The sequence below is a fragment of the Quercus suber genome, unplaced genomic scaffold (genome assembly GCF_002906115.3).
Source record: "Quercus suber isolate HL8 unplaced genomic scaffold, Cork oak 2.0 scaffold_22, whole genome shotgun sequence".
NCBI lineage: Eukaryota > Viridiplantae > Streptophyta > Magnoliopsida > Fagales > Fagaceae > Quercus > Quercus suber.
In genome coordinates, this window is record NW_027069487.1 from 1,863,256 (window position 1) to 1,889,759 (window position 26,504).

Here is a 26,504-nt window from a genome sequence, read left to right on the forward strand (position 1 = left end):
TCTTGAATAGTTTTATAAATCTTCATGTAATGAGTTGTAAGAGATTCCTCTAAACTAATTTGGAGGAAAACATTGTCTTATAGTCATGAGCTTGGCTCCGATACAAAAATTTTTGAAAATTTTTATTTTTATTTATAAATTTTCTTTTAATAATTAATTCGCTTCCCTCCCCTTTTTTGTCTAAATTGAAGAATAATGCAATATTAAGCAGAGAATGGCAGCTTTAATAAGGGGAAAAAAAAGGAAAAAAAAATGTAGAGATGGTTTTATTTTCCTCTCTTTTGTTTTTTATTTTATTTTATTTTTGTTTTGTTAAAGGGCTCTTTTTCTCATTGGAGAAGGACTATTGGTACATTCGGCATGTATACTCTCTCTCTCTCTCTCGTGAGTTGTAATATGCAGGCTAAACATAATTGTGAGATTCACATGCTGTGAGATAGATGATACATGTGATAGATGCATGAGATAATTGTTGTTTTCTTGGGGACTTGAGGTTGGGATTAAGTCTCTTATTTCTCAAATTTTCATATCTTGTAATTTAAATTGCAAAAAAATAAGCCTAGAGATACAAATTTTTTAATAATATTTAATTTTCACAATTACTAAGATGACAAGTTGTAATTAGTGTTAATAAAAATGGAGTCACTGGCAATCCATGTGAAAGCAATGTTATTTTAATTGCAACCTTCTAGTTAGTAGTTGTGAAAAAATATTATGAAAATTTTTGTGTATCTATCATCACTTGTTACAGAAAGATAGTTTTAATTCCCACTTTTTATAGTACATACACCTCAATTATCCTTTAAATTTTAAAATTCGCTTTGCTACCATAATGATGCAAAATTGTATCACATCAAAAAAAAAAAATATATATATATATATATATAGTAATGCAAAGTTTTAAACTATTTTTTTTTTTTCCATTTTCATATAAATTGACTCCCAGTAAATGTATCACATCAAAAAAAAAAAATATATATATATATATATATAGTAATGCAAAGTTTTAAACTATTTTTTTTTTTTCCATTTTCATATAAATTGACTCCCAGTAATCCAAAAAGATTATTTGTAGTTACCAAAAGTTTGTGGCTTAGTAATATTGCGTGATATTTCTATGGAAGAGAACTTGGATTCAAATCTTTCTCTTGAACTTCTTATAAATTTAGTTATATTGATAAGGTATTCTTCTCTTTAAAATTAATTAGGTTTTCATTTATGTCTACCAATAATAAATTAAGACATCCTTGTTTGGGAAGGAAGTGATAATAAATTGAGACAGTCCTTCATGGCCATATCTCCAGCTTCCTTGTGTAGACCTACAAATTATTCTATAAAAGGAAAAAACATTATTATCTAAAACGATCTCATCCAGTGAGTTCTAGTTAACTCAACTAATAAAACCTCTTATTATTAAACCTTATCAACATCAAAAACTAATAAATACAAAAAACAATAATCATAAAGTATACATTATAAGTTAAATTTTATGGTGTTTATATAAATTAAATGAACTCATCCTAAAATTTCATCATTGTTTTTATTTATGACAGTTTACTTTTGTCAAGGTTTGAGGCTTCAAAAGTTTCATTTTTTTTACCACAAAAGAAAGTTTAAGTTGTGTATATTTTTCAAATTTTATGTCTATGATTTGACTAATTTTGTCTTTTCACCATGATAAAATGTTTGGGATACTTGGTATAAAATTATTGCAAAAGTATTCTTCACATCATCTTTCACCATTATGAGATACTCTCAACTGTTACCTTGATATGACAATATTTGAAATATTTCATTTTCTGCTATTCCTTTTACAAAATTTGTTGTCGCAAAAAGGGCAAAAGTAAAAAAGTAACATAAGAGCATCCGTAGCAGATGTTCTAAAAATTATGTCATTTTACCACACCAAAGGCTTACTTTATTATTTTACCACATCATTTTACAATATCCCATTTATCAGATGTTTTATAATTCAATTCTATACATTAAAATAATATTTACTACACATTAAAATAATATTTATTACAACTCATCAACACAATCTACACATTAAAAGAAAAAAAAATTTGCCACATGCATTCCGTACCGTGGCAAATTTGCCACGGTACTGTTCAATGTTGCAAAAAAAATAATATATGCCACATCTACTAAATAGGCTAATATTGGGTTTGGTGTGGGATATGTGCCAAATATTTAACATTTGGCACATATCCCACATCTAGTGTGGATGCTCTACGTTGATAAGGCTAAGCCGAGGAGCAGTATGTGCCTTATCTGTAAACAAACAAACAAACAGATCTGGTTAGTAGATTGAAATATGATGGCATAAAAAAACAGGTTATGGAGAATGAAGATCCTAAGACTATTGTTAGAAATCCTAAAGTCTAGGAAGTCACACCTGGCTCGGTCGGACAGTGTAGACCGTCATGCCATGCGCCCGAAACGATTAAATAGTCGTCTTTCATCCCTTTATTTGATTTGGGAAGGCAGGAGAACAATCTGACGATATCAGATCGGGATTTAAGGTAGTATCCCCCCCTTTTTTGGCTATGACATTCATACATATATGCCAAGTCATACCAGGTCAGCCCTAATCCTAACTGTTGGTTCAAGGCATCGATAGCTCTTAGTATCTTAAAAGTGTTGGGCGCGTACTGCTCAGGAGAGAGCCTGTGGTTGCGAAGGTAGTTCAAGGTAATGGAACCCATTGGGAGGGTCATTCCCCCTTCAATGAAGGCTATCATTGGGATTACGACCTCTCTCTCTCTTCGAGCCGTTAGTATTCGCTCCGGAGGGCAATATCTCAGATTTACCCCTCGCGGTGTACCATAATTTTGCTTAAATTCCTCTATCAACATCGGACTATCGACGAGATGTTGGAATTTGCCCATTCTTAGAGAACGACTGAAGCAGTGGACAGGAAATGGGTTTTGAGGGTAGAAAATATTAGCCGAGAAGAAAATAAGGGATCAAGAGGTGCCGAAACTTACACAAACAAGGCTAGAGTATAATCCCTGGACTCGAAATGGACTCTTGGTGGATCCTGGAAGCAAAGAACACAGAAATCCGAAGAAGCTTGAAAGGTTTTGAATGAAAAAGCTCTCTGGGTATTCTGAGGATGCGTAAAGTAAAGAAAAATAACCTCCTCTAGGGGTTTATATACGAGGACAGGTGAAAGGGTGTAATTCATCCCGCCCAAATCCCGAAGAAGAACCCTGTCTGTTGGATCAACAACCCACCGTTGGATGCAAAGGACAAAACGCCGTCTAGAGTAATTAATACAACGCTTTGGGAATACGGAACTAACAGCGGCAATAATGAAGCGCTTGTCTCTATGCTCGCGCGTGTGTAAACGGGGGTATTTATGACTTCCCTCTTTTAAATTTCTTTATTTTTATTTCTTTTTCCTTATGTGGCAGATTAAAATCTTATTCTTTCTCCTCGGATGCGAGGAAAAAATTAAAATTTTGAGGGGTTATTGTGGGGGGAGAAGGGCCTAATCCAACATAGTAGGCCGATATCCCATATGAGAATTACTGTGCGATCGAGAAGAAGGAGATGGTAAGGGCAAGGCCCATCTAGAAGAGGGACCCACAGAGGGAAAAGTGATTACAATCCGAAGAGGTTGCCTTTTGTCCGAAGAGGTTACACTCCTCTGACGCGAATAATAGGGATCAATTGAACATATGAAAGGTTAAGATGATCTTCCGAGGACTCCTCCTGATCAAGATAAGCTCTGAGTACACTGAGAGACGATAAGAATGAAGAAATATCTAAAGGGAAAGCTGCTACCACCGTATTTAATACTCTGAAGCAACTTTTCTGACCGCATTTATGTGGAGAAGACCCCTGAGCAGTGTATCCTTACCTACCGCCACTCATACAGAGTTAAAGGAAATACTTGACATGACATATACTCAAGTAGACTCAAGGATGAGGTACAAGTGGACGATGGAGATGAAGAGAAGGGAGGTTATATAAATGAAAGAAGCTCCTAATAGAAGGAGGGGAAAAAAAAGAGAGGGAGGAAGAACTTGACTGTAACCCTAAGATTTGTGTTCATCAGATAATCAATAATATAGCTCTTTGGATACCCATTCTTTACGTGTAAATTCATGTTGGTTTGTGCTTGGAGGTTGTGATTCGTTGTTGTTGATCCCATACTTAACCTAGCTCTTTCACCCATACTCTACAAATTCATTGTTTTGGGCTTGGGCCACAAATCCTAACCCTACAATATACATATAGTTGGATATCATATTTCCCATTAATTTGTCCTGATTGGTTAAGTGTTCCTTAATTCCAATCATCTTCTTGTTTAGAAAAGATTTTTAGAAACATTTTATGAAAAAGAAAAAAAATTGTTTTTTGGACAGTTTTTATATTTTTCATAAAACTAGTGGTATTAAAACTTTTCTAAAATGATTTATTAACAAATGGCTTAAAAGCACCCATTAACCAAACCCTATATTCAATGGTGATACTTTTCTTTTTCTTAATTAGTTCTTAGCAATACAAAGAAAGAAAGAAACAATAATGTATCAGTCTTCACTTCGTTTCATTGGAAATGGAGAAAAATTCATTTCCCTTTTAATATTTTAATTTTTAGAATCTAATAATGTCCAAATTGTCATATTGTTTTAAATTTTAAACTAAGTGACACCGAATAATACAAAATTAAATATCACTACTTAATCCGAACCATGAAATTGATCAATTTCAAATAGAGAAGATCCTAAATTCCTAGTAGGTCATGGTTGGTTTAAACTCTAGTTTTATTGAAAAAAAATATCAAAGGTATGTATGGGATAATTAATTCCATCTTAATTACCGTGCTACCATTTTGTATTTCTTTGCTATAAAGTAGGAAATATGTCTGCATCATCTAATAATTTTCTCTAGTTGATTATTGTTAGAGTAGTATTACAGGTACTACAAGTTTTATTACATTGGCCAATTAGAAAGAGACGTGTCATCAATTAGAAAGAGACAGTTCAAAATTTAGTTATGAGATTGTTGAAATCTCCAATCACATTTATTGTCACATTAGTTTGTAAGGCTCATGTAGTAAAACTTGTAATACTTTTAGCATTTTCCTTATAATTATAGGGGCCAAAATGAACAAATGCCCTTTTCGTGCAAACATAGTGGCATTTTGCCCCATTTTCCAAACTAATTAGGAAAATGCCTAAATCGAGTTTAAAAAAAAAAAAAAAATTTCTGGAGCTCTATAGTGGGGTTTTAAGGAGCCTATAGTAACGTTTTAAGGACCTATAGTAGCGTTTTGTAACTCGAGTTCCATGAACTCGAGTTATAGGCAATTTTTTTTAAATTTTTTTTACCTATAACTCGAGTTCATGGAGCTCGAGTTACAAAACGCCACTATAAGTCATTAAAATGTCACTATAGGCTCCTTAAAAATGCCACTATAGGATTTAACACGATTTTGAGAAAATCGATTTTCAAAAGAAGGGTATTTTCTTAATTAGTTTGGAAAATGGGGCAAAATGCTGCTTTGTTTGCGCAAAAAGGGCATTTGCCCATTTTCTCCTAATTATAGGATATTAAGTGACATCTTCCTCTCTTTAATCTAATCTTTATTTTAAAGCTATTTTGGGTTAAAGATCAATGTATTTCATACTCACATTTTGACTAGTTCTTGCCTCATTATCATGTATCTTTCATCTATAGATTCCCCCCCTCCCAAATTGAGTATCTTCTAGTTTTCATGAAAGACAACGCTCCACCCAAAAAAGGTTTACATTCAAGTAATAATGCTTTTCATTTTTTGTACATTGACTTTATGTTAAATTTATATGGATTTTACATGACATTTACATCTCATATATAAGAGATTTTTTTTTTTAAACTAAAAAAAAAACTTGATAATTACAATGCAAGTGGGAGAATTTAACCACACGATCGAAAAGATCAGGAAGTATTAGAATTTGAATCTACAATTGAAAAAGATCAAAAAGTGCCAATTGAACTACAACCTTCTTGACTTATATTACTTTTATTGCTTTTATTTTTATGTTTTTTCAATTAATGAGATATTTATACACACATATGAAATATATATAAAGACTTGAATCACTAGTGTTTGAGCCAACACAAATTTTCTTTTATACATGAATAATAGTTAGGTGTGAAGTGAATTTGAACCCGAAATATGTCTAGTGGTGAATTACAAAGCTCTTGACACATGCCAACATAATTTATAACCTGGTTGGTAAGTTTTAATAATTACCTCGTAACTAAAGTTTGAATTTAATTTTTTTATTTTCAAAAAATTTTAATTTAATTAGTGGCAGATTAGTTGTAAAATTAATGCAGTAAAAGTTGCGGTGGAACTTTGGAATTTAGTGTGGAACATAGCCACGTGAGATGATGGTGTGGGTCCACAAGGAGAGAGGCCGCCACAATACGGTTAGCCGAGTGGTCTTCCAAAAGAACGAAATTGACCTTTACACGCACACACAGAAAGGCGCGCTATAGAAATGAGGACAGACTGTTTTATTACAACAAGAACAAGAAGGAGGAAGAGAGAGAAACAGAAACAGAAATGAAAGAAAGAGAAAAACGGAGGAGCTCCATCATCCACCACTAATGTTTAATCATCTAAATATCAATCGATATCAGACACAGAGAAGCATTCAAAATATTACCAATCAATTTCTTCGCCTCCGATTACGGTGTCCCTCCCGTCCACACACACACTCTCTCTCTTCACACTTTCTTACACACACATATATATCGTCTCCCTCCGCCACGTGTCCTCTCACACCCAAACAAACAAACGGAATTCTCTCTCTCTCTCCATTTATTTCTAACTATTTCGGCGCTTCCTTTTTATAACAAACTTTCCCCGCCCCTCTCTTACTCTCTCTCTCTTTTTTTTTTTTTTTTTTTTTTCCTGGTCCAACCAAAATATTGGCGACTTTCTGTGTTTTTGGTTTTGGTTTTGGTTTTGGTTTTCATTTTCCTTTTGCTTTGCTTGTTAACGAAGGCGAAGGCAAAGAAGGCAAGCTATACCAACTTCTATCTAGCTTTACATTTTGTTCAACCTAGCTAGCTAAAATCAATCAAACGTGATCGAGCTTATTCATTCTTTACTCTCACAAAATATATATATATATATATATATATATTCGGTCACATTCAATGTCGTTTTCTTGAGCTTTCCGTGAACTTTCCCGCTAAATTTTCACCATCTATCTAGATCGATCGCACTTCTCTTCAAGCAATTCGATCAATGTTTTCTTGTCTCGATCGCTAGTAGTCATTTTCTGTACGCTCATGGATTCTGTTTTTATATATGATCGTTTTGCCAAACGGAAGCCTTTAATTATTGAGTTTGTTTATATTATTATGTACAAACACAGATTACATTATATATGTACGTATACGTATACGTATAGGTGTTGGTTTCTGATCTTTGTGAATTCAATTAATATTGGCAGGGCGAGATAGTTTGCGTGAATTTCCTTCGCCGAAATCAGGCAGAATTTAAGCAATGTCGGAGTTGGGGCAACAACAGGCTCTGGCGAGGAGGCCATCTCGCAGCGCTGCCATGACCACGTTTTCGACGGAGGTGTTCGACAACGAGGTCGTTCCTTCTTCTCTGGCCTCCATCGCTCCCATCCTCCGTGTCGCCACTGAAATCGAAACTGAGCGCCCTCGCGTTGCCTATCTCTGTAATCTACTCCTCCTCCATCTCTATCCCTATATATACATGCATGCACATATTATTCTCTAATATAGTATCTTAGCTTAGAGATAGGGTTATAATTAGGAATGAATTTTTGGTTGTGTGAGTTTGTTTTTAGCTGAAAGTGTTTGGTGAATTTGGAAGGTCGATTCTATGCGTTTGAAAAGGCGCACAGGTTGGATCCAAGCTCGAGCGGACGTGGTGTGAGACAATTCAAGACAGGGCTTCTTCAACGATTAGAAAGGGTAACACTAACACGCACACATACGCACACCTTCCTTTTATTTATTTATTTATTTATTTTTTTATATTATATTATATATATATATATATATAATTTTTGATTTATCCGAAAAGCTAAGCTGTTCCTTTAATAAAAAATAAAAAAAATCTGTAGAGTATTTATTAGGTAATAATTAATTGATTAATTAATTATGGATTAGTTTTAGTTTTACCTGGAGTGATATTAATATTATTAATATATATGTGTAATATAAGCGGCGAGACGTGTTGAAGGTGATGAGCAATTGTGATGATCAGACGTGCTCAATCGCATTATAGCTTGGGTAAAATCGGGATATGATAGGATGGTCTTTTTTATTCATAAAATTCCAAAGAAAAAACTTTTTAAATTACATTTTTGCCAATGATTACCAGTAAAATTACTAACGTGACACTGCATTTGGATCCATTCGTTGAAGCTTGGGATTTGGTCATATTCGGGTATACAATAATTATTATAATTACCAATTTACTATGTCGTTGTTGAAGAAGATTTTATGCATTTGTTGCTGATAAATGGCTGAATTCAATCAAATGGGGTTATTTATTATTTTATTTATTTATTTTTCTAAGATAACTGCTTTCAAAGTGGTGAAAAGCTTAACACCTTTCTCTCAGAAGAAGAAAATATTATCCATAAATCCATTTCAAGCGTGAGGTGAGAGAATTGATTGGACTGTTTTTGACTGACTGATCAGGACAACGCTTCTAGTCTTGCCTCTCGGGTGAAGAAGACAGATGCAAGGGAAATTGAAAGCTTTTACCAGCAATACTATGAACACTATGTTAGAGCTCTTGACCAGGGGGAACAGGCTGACAGGTATGTGTGTGTGTACATATATATATTCAAATGATTGTTTTTTATTTAGTAATTTTTTTGGGGGGGGGGGGGTGTGTAAGGTGTTTGTTTTCTCTTGTATATTTTCCGTGATCAGATATCGGTTATAATTTGCATTTCGAAATTCTTGACAGAGCCCAACTGGGAAAAGCTTACCAGACTGCTGGAGTGCTTTTTGAAGTGCTTTGTGCAGTTAATAAGACTGAGAAAGTTGAAGAAGTTGCTCCTGAGGTTTGTCCAATTAATAGTCATTGCTACTTTAATAATTAATTTATCCTGGAAAATTATAAGTGGGTGTTTTGCTGCATTTATCATTCTTTGCTGTTGCAATTAATGTCCACAATTTAATTTGATGCCATGGCATGCACCATGCATGAGCAGATTATTGCGGCTGCCAGAGATGTACAAGAAAAGACGGAAATTTATGCACCATATAACATCCTTCCTTTGGACTCAGCCGGTGCTTCACAGTCTATCATGCAGCTTGAAGAGGTTTTTATTCTTCTCTTCTGCTGTGGTTGACTGACTGACTCCAGCATCTTGTTTTTAAATGCCTAGTTGGCATGGCATTCAAGTTTGTTGCATTCTGTTTATACCAGGTTAAGGCTGCTGTGGCTGCACTGTGGAACACTCGTGGCTTGAGCTGGCCCAGTGCTTTCGAGCAACATAGGCAGAAAGCAGGAGATTTGGACCTTCTTGATTGGCTAAGGGCCATGTTCGGTTTCCAGGCATGTTAAGGAATTAATTATTATTAAGGATTCTGAGAGCTAGAGTCACTATGTGACCTTCAAGACGTGTCTAATGCACTTGGTTTATTTTTGTGTCAACAGAGAGACAACGTCAGGAACCAGAGGGAGAATTTGATTTTGCTACTTGCAAATGCTCATATAAGGCTTCATCCCAAGCCTGAACCCCTTAACAAGGCATGCAACAATTTCTCAGTTTAGAATTTTACATTTTCAACATTCTAGCAATTTAGAGTCATCAATACGTATCTACAAATATCAAATTTAGACATTTGTACCCTGTCAAAGTGCAATTTTCAATGTTTGTTGTGCAAAGTTGAAATTTTGAACTGAAATGGGATGTTAATGTGTGCGTGTGTGTGTTTTCAGTAATTAAATTTCTGACAATTTGAACAGTGTCTCAAGAAATTATCTGTTCATTCTTGGGTCACAATTATAAATTCATATTTGTTCTGGGCATCGTCTTTGTGAGTAGCTGCCATCTGTATGACTTTTAAATCTTGGACTGTGGTTAAACTGTTCTTGTGTTTCTTTTAATTTTTATGCAGCTTGATGAACGCGCTGTTGATGCAGTTATGACCAAGCTCTTCAAGAATTATAAAACATGGTGCAAATTTTTGGGACGAAAACACAGTTTAAGGTGAGAGAAAACAGTCTACAGTTTCAAATTGAGCTTTTTATGCATGATCTGGAACTTATGATGCTAAAATTGACAAATCTCATTCCGTATAGGCTCCCTCAAGGACAGCTAGAGATACAGCAGAGGAAGCTACTATACATGGGTTTGTATCTTCTCATTTGGGGTGAAGCAGCAAACGTTCGGTTCATGCCAGAATGTCTATGCTATATTTTTCATAATGTGAGTACTGTCCTAATGTGTGTATATTTCCTTCTTGGTGTTTCTCTCATATGAATACAAAATCTATTTGTAGTATCTTCTGTGAATTATTATGTCTTTGATAACGATGTTAATTTTACTTTCAGATGGCATACGAACTCCATGGCCTATTGGCTGGAAATGTCAGCATTGTTACTGGTGAAAACATTAAGCCTTCTTATGGTGGGGACGATGAGGCTTTCCTGCGGAAGGTTATAACACCCCTGTACCGTGTAATTGAGAAGGTATGTTATTGCAATGTCCTGGCTACTCTGTTCAAACTTAATATCTGTCTTTCTGATACAAGAGTGCTTCTAACGACATTCCAGGAAGCTGAGAAAAGCAAAAATGGAAAAGCTTCTCACTCTGCTTGGTGCAATTATGATGATCTGAATGAGTATTTCTGGTCCGTATGGGCTTGATATCAATTTTCGGATTGAATTTTGAGATTATAATGCTTGTTTGGGTCTCTTCATTAGATTTAGCATTTTTGTTTTTTACGTTTTTTCCAGGTCATCTGATTGCTTCTCTCTCGGTTGGCCTATGCGTGATGATGGTGAATTTTTTAAATCAACACGTGACATTGTGCAGGTTCTCTTTATACTTTTGAGCTTTTCCTACCAAATATCTTAATTTAGAGCATGGGCTCATTTCTTAATGTAACTTCTATGCCAGGGAAGAAAGGCTTCTAGAAAAAAATCGGGAAGCACAGGAAAGTCATACTTTGTTGAGACCAGAACATTTTGGCACATTTTTAGAAGTTTTGATAGACTGTGGACCTTTTATATACTGGCTCTACAGGTATTTAAGTTCAACAGTGGAAATACTAACCTGGTGTTCCTTTTGTCGGTTCCTGGTTCAGTTTGCTTGTGTCAATACTGAAATATCTTGATCTGTTTTATTACAGGCAATGATCATTATTGCCTGGAAAAAGATTAAAGTGGAAGATATATTACAATCGGAAGTCCTACTTGATCTATCCACTATATTCATCACGGCAGCCATTCTTCGCCTCCTTCAAAGTATGACCTGTTCACTATAAGCTGACAGCTCATTTCTTTTCAATTTTATTTACTGTATTTATTTTCTACAAATAGCCTTTTTGAATGTTATGGAGGTTGCATCTCTAGAATCCAAGCATCTTACATTATGAAGAAACTACTTTGTACTAAGAGATATAAAATTTTGGAGAGAAATCTATAATTTATCTTAATACTTCAAAGAATTATAACTTCTTATTAAATTTAGGTGAGCCTCTAATAGTAGGTAATATAAGAAGTAGGCAAAAAGAGGAGGGAGGGAGAGAGAGATTGAATACTGAATTTACTTAAATATTATTTTAAATTGTGAGAAGGACCAACTGATGCAATATTGCACAGTTGTCTTGCTACTATGATGCATGAAATTTTGTCCTTAAAAAAATATCTGTGTAAATGTTGTTATACCTTTCTGTTTCTTTGGAATTCATTCTACTTGAAGCTTAGTTTCCTGAAGAAATAAATTATGCTGGAAGCTTTACAAATCTAGAACAAGTTGATTCTTAGATCAGATTTGTTCAATATCTATGAGTTATATGCTGATTTTCACGTAAGAAATATTTTCTATGTAATATTCCGTATCCTGCACTGGGAATGACCTTTTAATATCCAGTATCCAAATGTATTTAAACCTTTGAAAGTGGTTTAGACGTTATTTATGGAAAAACTATTACGAGGACTGGAAACGAACACGATTTATCTGTCATTTCTGCATTTCTTGGTTATTGCGTTGTTGTGGAGCCTCCTTTCAAGTGGGTCCACTATACATCACTTGGTAAAAGAACAAACTTTCTTAGATGAGGCAGAAATGTGCACTCAAGGAAGAACATTCCAACCTCTTTCAGTGCTTTCTTTATTACATTATTTCACAAAATTTCTGAATTAATATTGACCTTTTCAAGAAACAGGCAGTACCACATTTCTCTAATAAATCATTATACCTTATTAATTATGAAATTTGGTGACCATTTATAGTAGTCAAGAATGTTTGCAACTTGTTTCTCCCCAAAAAAAAAAAAAAAAAAAGAATGTTTGCAACTTGACCTGAGATTTTATATAAAATTAAATAAGAGTTGCAAATAAGATCTGAGATTTTCCTTAATCTAAGTTGAAACATTTTGGATGCAGTTCGAAAGTAATTAATTTCCATATCACCATGAGTAAATCCTGGGATTGACATCAGTATTTTATGGTATTAATGAATAGTACTTATTATAAAATTGATCCTTTTTTTTAGTAGAAAGTAAACATATTATCAATGTATAAATTTCATATTTGTAATTATCTATTATCATATTTTGTAAATTTCATTGTTAATCAGTTCCAAAGTAACATGTTGATCATCCACATCAATGAGAAAAATGTAGTTATTTGGGCTTTGTTTTGTCAGCAAGAGCCATTTTAACCAATTCACATTAATCCCTTTTTGTCTTCCTTGCTCTCATCTTATGTTCATTTTCCATACTAGTGTGAATGTCATCACTCCATGTGTTAAGTTGGACCCATCTGTATCTGTTTCTGTTTCTGTTTCTGGTGGGCCTGAGTCCCAAATTATTTAGGCGTGGATTTAAATATGAATTTATGTATAGTTGGGAATCTCCACCTCAAAGATTAAGGTGTGAGCCAACAATGTATTTCAAGCTCACATACCAGCATTCCCATGCGGGAATACAAAATGCATTTTTATCAATTTTAGATGTTACTGTAGCATCAAATTCACAAAAAGAGTCCCACATCTGGGGATGCAAAATGCAATTTTTTTTTGCATTTTGCTACTATCAGATTCACAAAAAGAGTCCCACACTACTATTTTATTCTACCCCCAATTATTTTAATCTCACAAAAGGAATAGAGTATGGGATGTAGGGTGTATTGGTCATTACACTTCTATGCATGCTCTTGCTTTCAGCTGCCATGGTAGTTATATTTGAATCAGATATAACATTATGATTCATCTAGCCGTATGATGTCTTTTATCTTGTATACTATAAGTGTGGTGCCATCATCAGTTTGTCAAATAGAGGTAAGCATTTGAACAAGGTTTTGTTTTTTTAATTTAAATTTAATTCTTTTTTTTTTATAGGTATTTTGGACCTCATTTTGAACTTCCCAGGATATCATAGGTGGAAGTTCTCTGCTGTACTAAGAAATATTCTCAAGATAATTGTTAGTCTTGCATGGGCCATTATTCTTCCAGTTTTTTATGTCCACTCCTCTAAATTTGCCCCTCAACAAATTAAAGATCTTTTGTCATTTCTCGGTGAAGTGAAAGGCATTTCTCCTTTATACATCATGGCTGTTGCCATCTATTTGCTCCCGAATTTACTGACAGCTGCTTTATTCATCTTCCCAATGCTCCGACGTTGGATTGAGAACTCAGATTGGCATATCATTAGGTTCCTCTTGTGGTGGTCACAGGTATTTATGTTGCCTGCTCTTTTTATCACCTTGTATTCTTGTATATATTATATCATCTTTCATTTGTTCTTACCAAAAATTTTTATATGGTAAGAAGTTGTTTATGTTATGACTATTTGGTAAGATATGGTGCTTAAGCAAACCAATTGCATGAGACAAAAATATGAAAGCATCTGTGGGAAATTCACTAAATAATGTATGAAATGATAAAAAAACAAAACAAAACAGAGCCAGATATTCTGCTGTGTTCTCAACTGAAGAATGGAATCTAAACACATCTTGCTCATTGTTATAAAGCTATTAACTTTTTGCAACATAAAGTGGCCTATTTCTATTAACACATTCAAATATATACTTTGCACGTGAACCTTTACACTTTCTGGTATGTTGTAGATCAACAAAGACAAATGATAGTTGCGTTATGTTAATTTATTTTGAGGTATACTCTTATAGATAAATTCCAGTTGCTCAACTATTATTTAGTTAAAAATGAACAAAGTCTCATCCAACCATTTTATCTTCTAATTAGAGAATCAGAATATTGCCTCCTGTATATTAGATGGTTCTCCTACTTTGAAGGGCAAACATCAATAGAGGAACAAAAAAGTTAACCTTTTATTTTCTTTTTTCATTTTAGCGTAGTTCTGAGAGATTAACACTTGACTGCAAATGATGCCGACAGAATTGAGTTCCAAGTTTTGTTTTAAGTGAATACATTAAAATGATACCATGATTTTAGAAATAACATTTTCCAGGTAGAGGCTTCATATATATAGATTAGGGTGAAATTTACTTAATGTCTACTTCTTTGGTTTATCTATGGGATGTATAAGATCTAGCATACTATGTCAATCTTGAGCATATCAATCAAGATGCTACCCTATTATCCTGGTCTCACAGCACCATACATGACTTTTTTGCTCTCACATAACTCAGTTAATTTTATTATCACCAAAGCTGTAATATTTTTTTTTTTTTTTTATAAACCCGAAGCTGTAATAAATTCTGTTACTTCTCTTGAATAATATGTTTCTTTTTATGCAGCCTAGAAGATATATTGGGAGGGGCATGCATGAAAGTCAATTTGCTTTGATAAAGTGAGCATGATATGGAAACACACTAAACTTTATTCCCATAATTTACAGTTCTTTATTTCCTTTGTTTGATTGGTTGAATTTTGCTTCATTGCCAAGATTAAATTTCCAATTTCAGGTATACTCTTTTCTGGTTCCTACTTCTTTGTTGCAAGTTTGCCTTCAGCTATTTTATCCAGGTACTGGTTGGTCAGTAATTTGTAGCATTTCTATATAAATGAGATATTTGGGGTTATGGATTTTATAATAACCAATTTGTCTCTCTATTCCCTAGATAAAACCTCTGGTGAAGCCAACACAAGCCATAATGAGGATCCGTCGTGTTAAGTATGACTGGCATGAATTTTTCCCTAAAGGTATCTACATGCTGTTGCTTGCTTTTTTTTTTTTCCCCTGTTTTTTAGCTTAGTTTCCAGTTTTATGCTAAATATTTTCTTGCCAATGCAGCTGAAAAAAACTACGGAGCAGTCGTGTCACTTTGGGGACCAGTGATCTTGGTGTGTGATCTGTATCTTTCCTGTGTTTAGTCTGTTATTTTGTTACTTTACTCAGTTTGTGAGGGGATGAACACATCCTACGTTGTCCTTTGGTAATTCATCTCATATTTATTTACAAGTTCAATGCAGATTTATTTCATGGACACTCAAATTTGGTATGCCATTTTCTCGACTTTATATGGTGGTGTTCTGGGGGCCTTTGATCGTCTCGGAGAGGTAACAATTTAGAATGCTTCTTTTTTCTTGTCCTAAATTATTCATGAAATCTTCTGTCATTTTAGATGAACACAATCATACATCATTTAAAGTGAATTGTCTGCCATGTTATATTCTTTTCATGCTTTTGCCTTCTTTCTTAGCGAGCTTAGAAATTGGCCAAAGTAGATTAACTGGACGTTTTCCAACAATACTTGGGTAGAACAACTAGGTATTGGGGCTCATGATAATTGAATCTAAGGTCATCAGTATAGTTACTTGGATTGTCAGGTTGTCCGATTTCCCATATTGTCAAATCCATTTTGATTTACCCCCATATCAAATTGTCTAGGATCATAAAAAATTTGCCAGAGAAGAAAGATTAATCATATCCTGACTGCATGATAATCTCAAATTACATCTTCCTTTTGGTGAAGTATATACTGTTTGAGCAAACAAAAGTATGGCTATATTTTCAGATGCCATGCCCTTGGGTTGGTGTTCCAAGCTCCATCGGATGCTCTCTCACTCTCTCTCTCTCTCTCTCCCCCTTCAATTTGTAAATGACATCCTTTGGTTGACAGGTTTACTGAATTATGAAAAATTTAGTACATGACCATCATTTTCTTTTAATTGAATTGAATAGCTTAGTCTTTCAGTTGAGTGGACCCCAATGCTTGGGGACAGTTGTTGTGGCTGTAGTAGCTTAGTAGTTCTATCATTTTTACAATTGGGACAACTCACTTCTTTTGATGTGAAAACCTAGGATTGATTTAACTTTATGCATTCATTAGGTTAAATTATGGTAGTGACATTGCAACAAGTACTTGGCTTGTTGACTTGTACTTGCTCATTTGACTTAAACTTTGAGGGCAGTTTGTGTTTATCTTCTTTTCTCTTCTTACAGATACGAACTCTTGGCATGGTAAGGTCAAGATTCCAGTCCTTACCTGGTGCATTCAACACATATCTGGTGCCTTCTGATAAGTCACAGAAAAGGGGATTCTCTTTAGCTAAGCGCTTTGCTGAGGTTGAAATTTTTCTTTCAAAATTTTTCACATTATTAAATACCCTTTGTTGAGTGGAGTCATATATGCGTACTCTATGTTTTTATTTAAAAATTTCATGCCTTTATAGATAACGGCAAGCAGGAGAAGTGAAGCTGCCAAATTTGCTCAGTTATGGAATGAAGTAATATGTGGTTTCCGTGAGGAAGATTTACTAAGTGACAGGAAAGGCCCCTGAATCTAGTTACACTGCCTTTTCAGCCTGGCTATATTTTTATCCATCATGCAGTTAAAACTAAACAGGTTCCTTTTTAATCCAGGGAGATGGATCTTTTGCTAGTTCCTTATTCATCAGATCCTTCCCTCAAAATAATTCAGTGGCCGCCTTTTTTGCTTGCCAGCAAGGTCAGCATAATTTTTTTTTTTTTTTTTTTTTTTTTTTTTTTTTTGGGGGGGGGGTCAAAATTTGTTGTATCTGTTACCTATTTTTGTTGTTGACTGTTTTTCTACATTGAAGATTCCAATAGCATTGGATATGGCTGCTCAATTTCGATCTAGAGACTCTGACCTTTGGAAACGCATAAGTGCGGATGAATATATGAAATGTGCTGTAATTGAATGTTATGAATCTTTGAAGCATGTCCTGAATGCCTTGGTGGTTGGTGAAACTGAGAAAAGGTTGTTATTGACACCTCTTGGTTCCTGATTATTGATATAAATATCTTCAACTGCTCCTAGTCACTACAATATTTAAGATTCAAACAAAATTTGTTGTTCAGGTGTAAGTCAATTTTATATTTTTTCAACTTTCATGCTGACAGCATTCTCAGAGCATAGGATTTTATTTGATATTCATTTTTATCAAACTTATATAGGTAGTTAATACATTTGAAAAATGTATGTAGTTTGGCCTTGTCTTTTCTGGGTCCTTGAATTCCTAATGTCTCTAATGAACTCTATATTTTGAAAAGGAAAATTTCTTCAAATCTTATTCAAAAAATAAAGAGAATGCTACGTCTATAACATTTTTACAATACTTACACAACAAATCATAGGTTGTAAGTTGTTATTGGTTATAATTTAAACCTACAACTGAAATTATTTTTTGGCCCACCAATAACATGTGCCACTTATGATTTATTGTGAAAATGTTGTGGACATAGCATTTCTCAAAAATAAAAGGAAAAGAAAGGTTTTGGTCAAATTCCTATGCATTGGATATGCTAGTTATATAACAAATTTCCATTATTTGTTGAGTTGCCTGACACCATCTCATTTTAGTAATTGTTGAATCATATAAAAATAAAGGTTCATACTATCTAATGCAAGATAAAATTTGACAGAAGTGTTTAGTTTATATTTCTCTCGTTTGTATGAAAGTAGTATAAATCAAGAAGCATGACAGATTTTTTCCCATTTGTATCAATTCTAGAATCTCTAACATCAATAATTATATAACAGGATAATGGGCATCATCTTTAAAGAAGTTGAAAGTAGTATTTCAAAGAATACGCTTCTCTTAAATTTAGAATGGGCCCTTTGCCTACACTTTGCGGCCAATTTGTGGAGCTTGTGGGGATCTTGGTGAGTTTTTACGGAAAAGTCTTTATCATGTCTTCAGTTTGTGTTTGATTATGCATGATCATCATATAACAGAAACTTTCCTCTCCCTTTTACTTTGCAGAAAGTTGGTGATCCATTGAAGAAAGATAGAGTGGTGCTGTTGCTGCAAGACATGTTAGAAGTAGTTACTCGTGATATGATGGTGAATGAGATCCGGTTGGTTAGCTTTGTTGCAATCAGTTTTAGTAATTTATTTTAGAAGTTTATTGTGATAATTAAAATGTTTTCTATGTAAGATAATAATGTTTGCTTCTCATGTAAAATATCTTTTAGTGAACTGGTAGAAGTTGGTCATAGTAGCAAGGACTCAGGAAGGCAACTCTTTGCTGGAACTGATGCAAAACCTGCTATATTGTTCCCTCCAGTGGTTACTGCACAATGGGAAGAGCAGGTATGTTATTTAAATTTACTTACAGAAACTGAACCAATAAATATTTAATAAAAACGACTCAATTTTATTGCTGATTTTGTTTTTTAGATAAGGCGACTCTATCTGCTCTTGACGGTGAAGGAATCTGCTCTTGATGTACCAACAAATCTTGAAGCACGTAGAAGGATTGCATTTTTTACAAATTCATTGTTCATGGACATGCCACGTGCCCCACGAGTTCGTAAAATGCTCTCATTCAGGTCTGATTTATATTTCCCATATATTGGCTTAGAATGTTTGTCAACTCCAATTGTTTTGTTCTTTCTGAAAAATTCAGTCATTGGAACTATCGTCCTTTGCTTATAGATATGCCATGGTGCTCATGGAAATATGTGAAGCTCATTCAAAGAACTTATTAGGATTTTATGGGGCCCACCACCCAAAAAATGAGAAAAGCTGTTACAAATTATTGAGTGAAAGGACTATGCTTAGTGAAATTGATTAATACCCCATGAATTTTATTTGTCTATCTATATCAAGAATTACATTTTGCTTGCTATATTATATGCAATTATAAATGACTCGCAAAGCTTAACTTCTTCTATAAGATACACAAATTTACTTTCTGGGTTTTCCAATATATTATTTCCTGAATTATCACTTGTGTTATATGGTTACTAATTATTTTTCTTTGGCAGTGTCTTGACTCCATACTATAGTGAGGAAACTGTCTATTCTAAAGCTGACCTTGAGATGGAAAACGAAGATGGTGTATCAATTTTATATTACCTGCAAAAGATTTTCCCAGGTTTGTGATACTACAAATATCGTTGGTCACATTCTGTTTAATATAGCTTAACTTAAAAAAAAAAAAAAAAAGTGAATTCGTTGAGATTGGTATTACTAAGTTAGAAATCCTGTTGTGACTTCATTAGATGAGTGGAATAACTTCATGGAGCGATCAAATTGCAAAAGAGTTAGTGAGATCTGGGAAAATGAAGAGAACATATTGCAACTCCGTCATTGGGTCTCCTTGAGGGGACAAACTCTATGCAGGACGGGTATTGATACATTATAATTTTCATTAATCATATTCTATCTTTTTGTCTTTGGTCTTATAAATTTTAGCACTGCAGTTAGAGGAATGATGTATTATCGACGGGCTTTGAAGCTTCAGGCTTTTCTTGACATGGCTACTGAAAGTGGTAAGTTCATAACAACATTTGATCAAGAATGGTGATCATGTATAAGTCATGGAATTTCAAATGCCTTTGTACCTGAGGAGGGGGTATATCATGAGACCACTATATAATTTTCTGTACCTGAGGTCTCAACTTTTTGCTCATGTATGCGTTGTTGATGTACTTGATTATGTATTTTTTTTCTCCTTAGTTGCATCCTAGTGACTGTCAAGCGAAGTGTTTACCTTTTGGAGGTAAATTATGTTGGCTTCTGACTCTTTTTTTATGAGCAGAGATACTGGAAGGCTACAAAGCTGTCACAATTCCTTCAGAGGAAGATAAGAAAAGTCAGAGATCCCTATATGCTCAATTAGAGGCTGTGGCTGACATGAAATTCACATACGTTGCTACCTGTCAGAACTATGGAAATCAGAAACGGAGTGGAGATCGCCGTGCAACTGACATTCTTAATTTGATGGTTAAGTACGTTCTCCATCTGGTGAAGCTGATAGGGTTATGTAGTACAATTTCTTTGAAGATTTAATTGCTGCACTGAGCTTGTTCAAGAATTTGATTGCCAATCCTTTCTGTACAGTAATCCCTCTCTTCGTGTGGCTTATATTGATGAAGTTGAAGAGAGAGAAGGTGGAGTACACAAAGTTTACTACTCTGTATTGGTCAAAGCCGTCGATAATCTTGATCAGGTAATTATCCTTTGAACTTTAAACAGAACACCATATTGAATTACAAAAACAACCACTGATCATTTGTTGTATCTTTTTTTAAAGGAAATCTATCGGATAAAATTGCCTGGCTCAGCAAAGATAGGAGAAGGGAAGCCTGAAAATCAGAACCATGCTCTAGTTTTTACTAGAGGGGAAGCTCTTCAGGCTATTGACATGAACCAGGTTAGCGAATAGAAATTTGAAGTCATCAAAGTGATACTATTGATTCTTTGGGCCAATGGTGGTGGTTTACTTAGTCAATATCTTATAGGACAATTACTTGGAAGAAGCTCTTAAGATGCGTAACCTTCTGGAAGAATTTAATGAGGATCATGGAGTTCGTCCTCCTACAATTTTGGGTGTTCGTGAGCATATCTTTACTGGAAGGTTGGATGAATTCTTTTTATTCATATCTATAGTCTGTTTGTTAACATTAAATTTTGTGCTTTGTTATTTCTGAAATTTTATAAAATCTGTGCTGCAGTGTATCTTCATTGGCTTGGTTTATGTCAAATCAAGAAACATCATTTGTCACCATAGGTCAAAGAGTTCTTGCAAGACCTTTGAAGTATGTTCTCTCTCACGTGCTTTCCTTCCTTGTGTTAATTAAGTATTTTAAGGCAATTGTTTATCAAGTTCTTGTTCATCTTGAACAGCAAGCCAGAATTCATTGGTGATTACATAGTTGAGAATAGACTTCTGATGAACGAATAGTGTTCTATTTTTATCAAGTGGTGATTATATTTTATACAGGTTATCAAAAAATTTGTCATGGGTGTGAAGAGTACAATTTATTGAGTTTTGTTTAGCAGTAACTTTAATAACCTCTCTCGTGTCACATTTTACCTACCTTTTTAATGTTTTATTGGAATGTCACTTTTTCCCTTTCATCCATGCGAATGATTTTATTTGGTTTCCACAGACTGCATGAAGCTAGGTTGGTTTGGCAATAATTTTTTGTTTTCTGTTGTCATGAAAATCATTTAAATAGTTATGATTCAACAGCATTTTATGTATTGTGCCTAATACTGTATTGCTTAATTTTAGGATTCGCTTCCACTATGGTCATCCAGATGTATTCGATAGAATCTTCCACATCACCCGTGGTGGAATCAGCAAGGCTTCTCGTGGCATCAATCTGAGCGAGGACATCTTTGCTGGTAGCATTTTTAAAACATCCATTTTCTCAGAGATACATGAAATTTACTTCATTTCTTAACATGTGCTTTCCTATGCAGGTTTCAATTCCACCTTAAGACGGGGAAATATTACTCACCATGAGTATATCCAAGTCGGAAAGGGTAGAGATGTTGGGCTCAACCAAATCTCGCTCTTTGAAGCGAAAGTAGCCTGTGGTAATGGAGAGCAGACACTGAGCAGGGATGTCTATCGATTAGGGCATCGTTTTGACTTTTTCCGCATGTTGTCGTTTCATTTTACGACAGTGGGATTTTATGTCAGCTCAATGGTAATTTTTGTTACATGCACTGTGTAAGATGAAAGAACATCAATCAAATACTTCAGAAAGCTGAATGAATTTCAAATTTTATATTTATTAGTTGCACTGTTCAAATACTAATTCCCAACAAAAGTAAGCTGACCTCAAGTAGTTAATTAGGATTTGTTCAATTGAGCAATTTAAATGAAAAATGAATAAAAGAAAAAGAAAAAGTTAAGAAGCTGAAATAATATATATTTCCAAGAATGTAGTAAGAACCAACTTTCCATGAACATTCTTTGTTTTGTAGGATGCATCCATATCTAGCAGTCAAATTTTATAAGAAGTTCTAGTTATAGGGGAACAAATGAAATTAGTTATGGAAACTGTGTTTACCAGAAAGTAAGAATGGAAGGTATTGCATCTGGAAACAACTAAATTGGATTGTACTTGTAAGTAATCAGCATGAAATGCTCCTTATACCATACAATGCTTATGGTTTTCATGAGGCCCCCTGCTTCCTGATCCCCCACCCCTCTTAAGCATGTTATTTATATTTTGAATACTTTTCTGTACTGAAGTTTAATATCAAGTTATTTAAACTGAAGAAAGGCTGCTTGTAGTTCCTTACAAAATTTTATTCCTTTACTTTGGTGTACCACTTCAAAAAATTGTCAGTGTGACGTATAAGGTAGATGCTTTGCTGAGTCCAAGAGCTACATTCCTTATAATTCATTCTTGAAAGGTGAAATTAAGTGCCTTTCTTTTTTTGATAATATAATTCATTGCCATTATGGAGTAACCACCATGGCTCAATCTTTTTTGTCATTTTAGCAATTCATATGAAAGTCATAACTTGTGTTAGAAACTTAGAATTATAATTAAACAATTAAATTTACCATTTCATAACAGTGTTAGAATTATGATTAAACAATTAGATTTACCAATTCCTAATAGCTTAATCTTTTGGGAGAATTGGTTATTTATTATTGTATCAGAAAGAGAATTCTTGAGTTCAAATCTTGTCTTCGCCTTGCCTCCTATTTAAAAAATTAAAAATCCCACGTGTTGGGCATCACTTATTGAGGGGGATTCTAGACCCACATGTGAGAGGGAAAGCTAGAATTATGCTTAAATTTACAATTTCCTAATAGTTTATGTTTTTGGGAGAATCAGTAATTTATCAACCTGAATATGAAGGAGCCACTTATTGTTTAGTGCTTAGATTTTTCACTTAGAAAGTTTAACAATTTATTTTGGTTACATATCTCATTAGGAATTTTCTTCAGTTAAAAGGGTTTCTTTCTTCTTGTTATGCAGATGGTTGTAATTACAGTTTATGTTTTCCTATACGGAAGACTTTACCTGTCATTGAGTGGACTGGAGAAGGCAATAGTTAAGTATGCCACAAACAAGGGAGATGATGCTCTAAAGGCAGCCATGGCTTCACAATCCCTTGTTCAAATAGGTATTTTGATGGCCTTGCCCATGGTCATGGAAATGGGACTGGAGAGAGGGTTCAGAACGGCAATAGGTGACATGATTATCATGCAGCTGCAGCTGGCTGCAGTTTTCTTCACTTTCTCACTTGGAACAAAAGTCCATTATTTTGGGAGAACTATCCTGCATGGTGGGGCAAAGTATAGGGCAACCGGGCGTGGTTTTGTGGTTCGGCATGAGAAATTTGCTGAGAACTACAGGATGTACTCAAGGAGTCACTTTGTGAAAGGGCTGGAGCTTATGGTCCTGCTTATAACTTATAGGGTTTATGGTTCAGCAGCTACTGATTCTGGAACTTATATCTTCTTCACCATTTCAATGTGGTTCTTAGTGGTTTCTTGGTTGTTTGCTCCTTTTCTTTTCAACCCTTCAGGCTTTGAATGGCAGAAGATAGTGGATGATTGGGATGATTGGACAAAGTGGACAAGCAGCCGAGGTGGTATTGGTGTTCCAGCAATCAAGAGCTGGGAATCCTGGTGGGATGAGGAACAGGAACACCTACAGCACACTGGATTTTTAGGACGGTTCTGGAGATTGTTCTTTCTCTCCGCTTCTTTCTCTATCAGTATGGAATTATATATCGTCTGCATGCAACAGATGGAAACAAGAGCATTGTAGTAAGTGTATTTGCTGGCTATTGACATTTACTGTTATGTATACAAGAATTTAAATTGAATTTGCTATCAAGAATTTAGTTTCACTCAGATTATCACTTATTAACAACTTCAATTCTTATAATAAGTTCTCTGCACTTGGTTTGAAAATTTAAAATTTACTTACAATGACAGCAAGTGATAGTAAAACAAAGACTTAGGATTCAAATGCTGTTATAATTGATGCACTATGGTGCATGCAAAGGAAGAATCTGATTACATCTCATTGCTATTTATATGAAAGTTGATCTCTTTTTTAAAGAATATGATCTCAGTGGACTATACATCCTTTACCATGTGTCTAATAGAATAATATAGAAATACATAAATGCTACTCCTGCATAGATGAGTTAAAACTGGGAAAATTTTTCTTGATATGGCTTAGAAGATCTTGAACTAGAGGGTTCTCACAAGTAAACAAATTAATTACCCAACAATGAAATCTTCTTTCTAACATGATTTTTGGTTCCAGATTTATGGTATGTCTTGGCTGGTCATTGTAGCTGTCATGATCATCTTAAAGGTAAGTCTAAAGCTCCAGAAACTTATGTAAATGTAAAGGATTTATTTCTGGTCATGGCTCTAACTTTTATATCATTAAATGGTGCAAATATGAACTGCAGGTTGTCTCCTTGGGTAGGAAGAAGTTCAGTGCAGATTTCCAGCTGATGTTCCGTATTCTGAAGTTGTTACTTTTTATTGGAACCGTAATCACTATTGTTGTGCTATTTGTTGTGGTTAAACTCACCGTTGGAGACATCTTTGCTAGCCTGCTGGCCTTCTTGCCAACAGGATGGGCACTACTGCAGGTATATTACTCATTGGAATTAAAATATATATATATATATATATCTCTCTTTCTCTGTACTCCAATATAAAGTCTATCTCTGCTAACCCAGTAAGATAGTTGGATGGGACCCTGTGTGCGTGTGTCTCTGTGGAACAACAATAATTATACCACCATTGTTGGTTTTCCTCTGTGTTTGTGTAATGCAATCAATTTTGTTAGTTGGAGCCCTTTTGATGATGTGAGTAGCATGGTTCACTAATTTTAACATGAATTACTGACTAACTCTCTGCATACTGAAACTTAATTTTGATTTCTTAGTTCTTTATAATGAATTTCGCACATTCAAAGGTTTAAAGCATTATAGATGAATGGGTAATTTTTTTTTTTCAATTAAGATTAGTATTGGTACAAACTAAATTCTATTTCCTCATCCATTCCAATCCATAACTTCTCATAATAATTTTTGTTTCCATGTACATTGGATTGAAGTCACTGTTAGTTTACTTGTGTTCAAGATGTTTATTTCACACCTTACCCTAGTGTTGTGTTTGTTTGACAGATATCTCAAGCATGCAAACCATTGGTGAAGGCCCTTGGCATGTGGGGGTCTGTCAAAGCTCTAGCAAGAGGTTATGAATACATTATGGGGTTGGTAATCTTTGTACCTGTGGCTGTACTGGCCTGGTTCCCATTTGTTTCAGAGTTCCAGACCAGGCTGCTATTTAACCAAGCTTTCAGCCGAGGGCTTCAGATTCAACGAATTTTGGCTGGTGGCAAGAAGAACAAGTAAAACCACCCACGCAGCATGGTCTTTGCAAGAGAGAGAGAGGGAGTTCAGGAGGAGAGAGAAGGGCTAAGGAGGGATTAAGTCATAAAAGAGAGACATCAGCCAATGAAAACATGACATGCTTATCTAGTTTAATATCTTGATCTTGTCAAGCTCCAAAGTCCTCTTTGCAGCTTACTGAAAATATCAGGTTTTCGAACTCCTCTTTGCAGCTTACTGAAAATATCAGCTTTTTGGTCTTTGTGAGTTCCTCGGAATTGGAAATCATTGCTTCAATCCAATGTTTAGATACTTGTTTCTTATATGTGTATTATAGGCAATGTGCTAGTAAAATGTATACCCTGTTGATATCATTCTTACTTTATCCATCTATATACTAATGAAAGCATTAGATTTTTTATGGCTATGGACTGCAATATTTAGGACAAGTCTAGAATATATCTTGCAGTAAAGAGAAATGAAATTCAGAGAAGTAATAATTAATAAATGATAGTTTTGTTATCAGTCCTTGCATAAATAACTGAAGATTGGAACTGCAATTGTTGTATTTCCAAAATTGTGTATGGTTGTTTCAACTTCCAAATGAAGATGAACCAAAAGAGATGCTGGAACTCCAAATGCAGCTTTTTTTTTGGCAGGATACTTTATATTGCTAGAAAAAAGAAAGACTCAAGTGCATCAGCACAGGGGCATTCCCCATATTTATAAGCATCATCTCTCACTTGGGCCAACCCC

General features: G+C 34.5%; 1 protein-coding gene across 1 annotated transcript; it reads left to right on the forward strand.

Annotated features, from left to right (window-relative positions):
• The first annotated feature begins 6,896 nt into the window (after positions 1–6,896).
• Positions 6,897–26,169, forward strand: LOC111985078 (callose synthase 5). The gene is given in 45 exon segments (XM_065764768.1): positions 6,897–7,024; positions 7,464–7,697; positions 7,856–7,956; positions 8,692–8,813; positions 8,966–9,062; positions 9,213–9,323; positions 9,431–9,559; positions 9,662–9,754; positions 10,126–10,217; positions 10,310–10,436; positions 10,562–10,699; positions 10,784–10,860; positions 10,967–11,045; positions 11,130–11,255; positions 11,362–11,476; positions 13,575–13,909; positions 14,954–15,006; positions 15,122–15,182; positions 15,278–15,359; positions 15,451–15,500; positions 15,630–15,716; positions 16,603–16,725; positions 16,833–16,924; positions 17,020–17,107; positions 17,220–17,380; positions 18,164–18,222; positions 18,225–18,286; positions 18,387–18,481; positions 18,599–18,716; positions 18,804–18,955; positions 19,394–19,503; positions 19,631–19,756; positions 19,832–19,900; positions 20,170–20,359; positions 20,472–20,580; positions 20,665–20,784; positions 20,873–20,988; positions 21,086–21,169; positions 21,649–21,761; positions 21,840–22,069; positions 23,360–24,068; positions 24,071–24,156; positions 24,665–24,715; positions 24,816–25,001; positions 25,542–26,169. Coding segments are annotated over 44 exon segments (5,736 nt in total). The 5' UTR covers positions 6,897–7,024; positions 7,464–7,516; the 3' UTR covers positions 25,773–26,169.
• Positions 26,170–26,504: the final 335 nt, after the last annotated feature.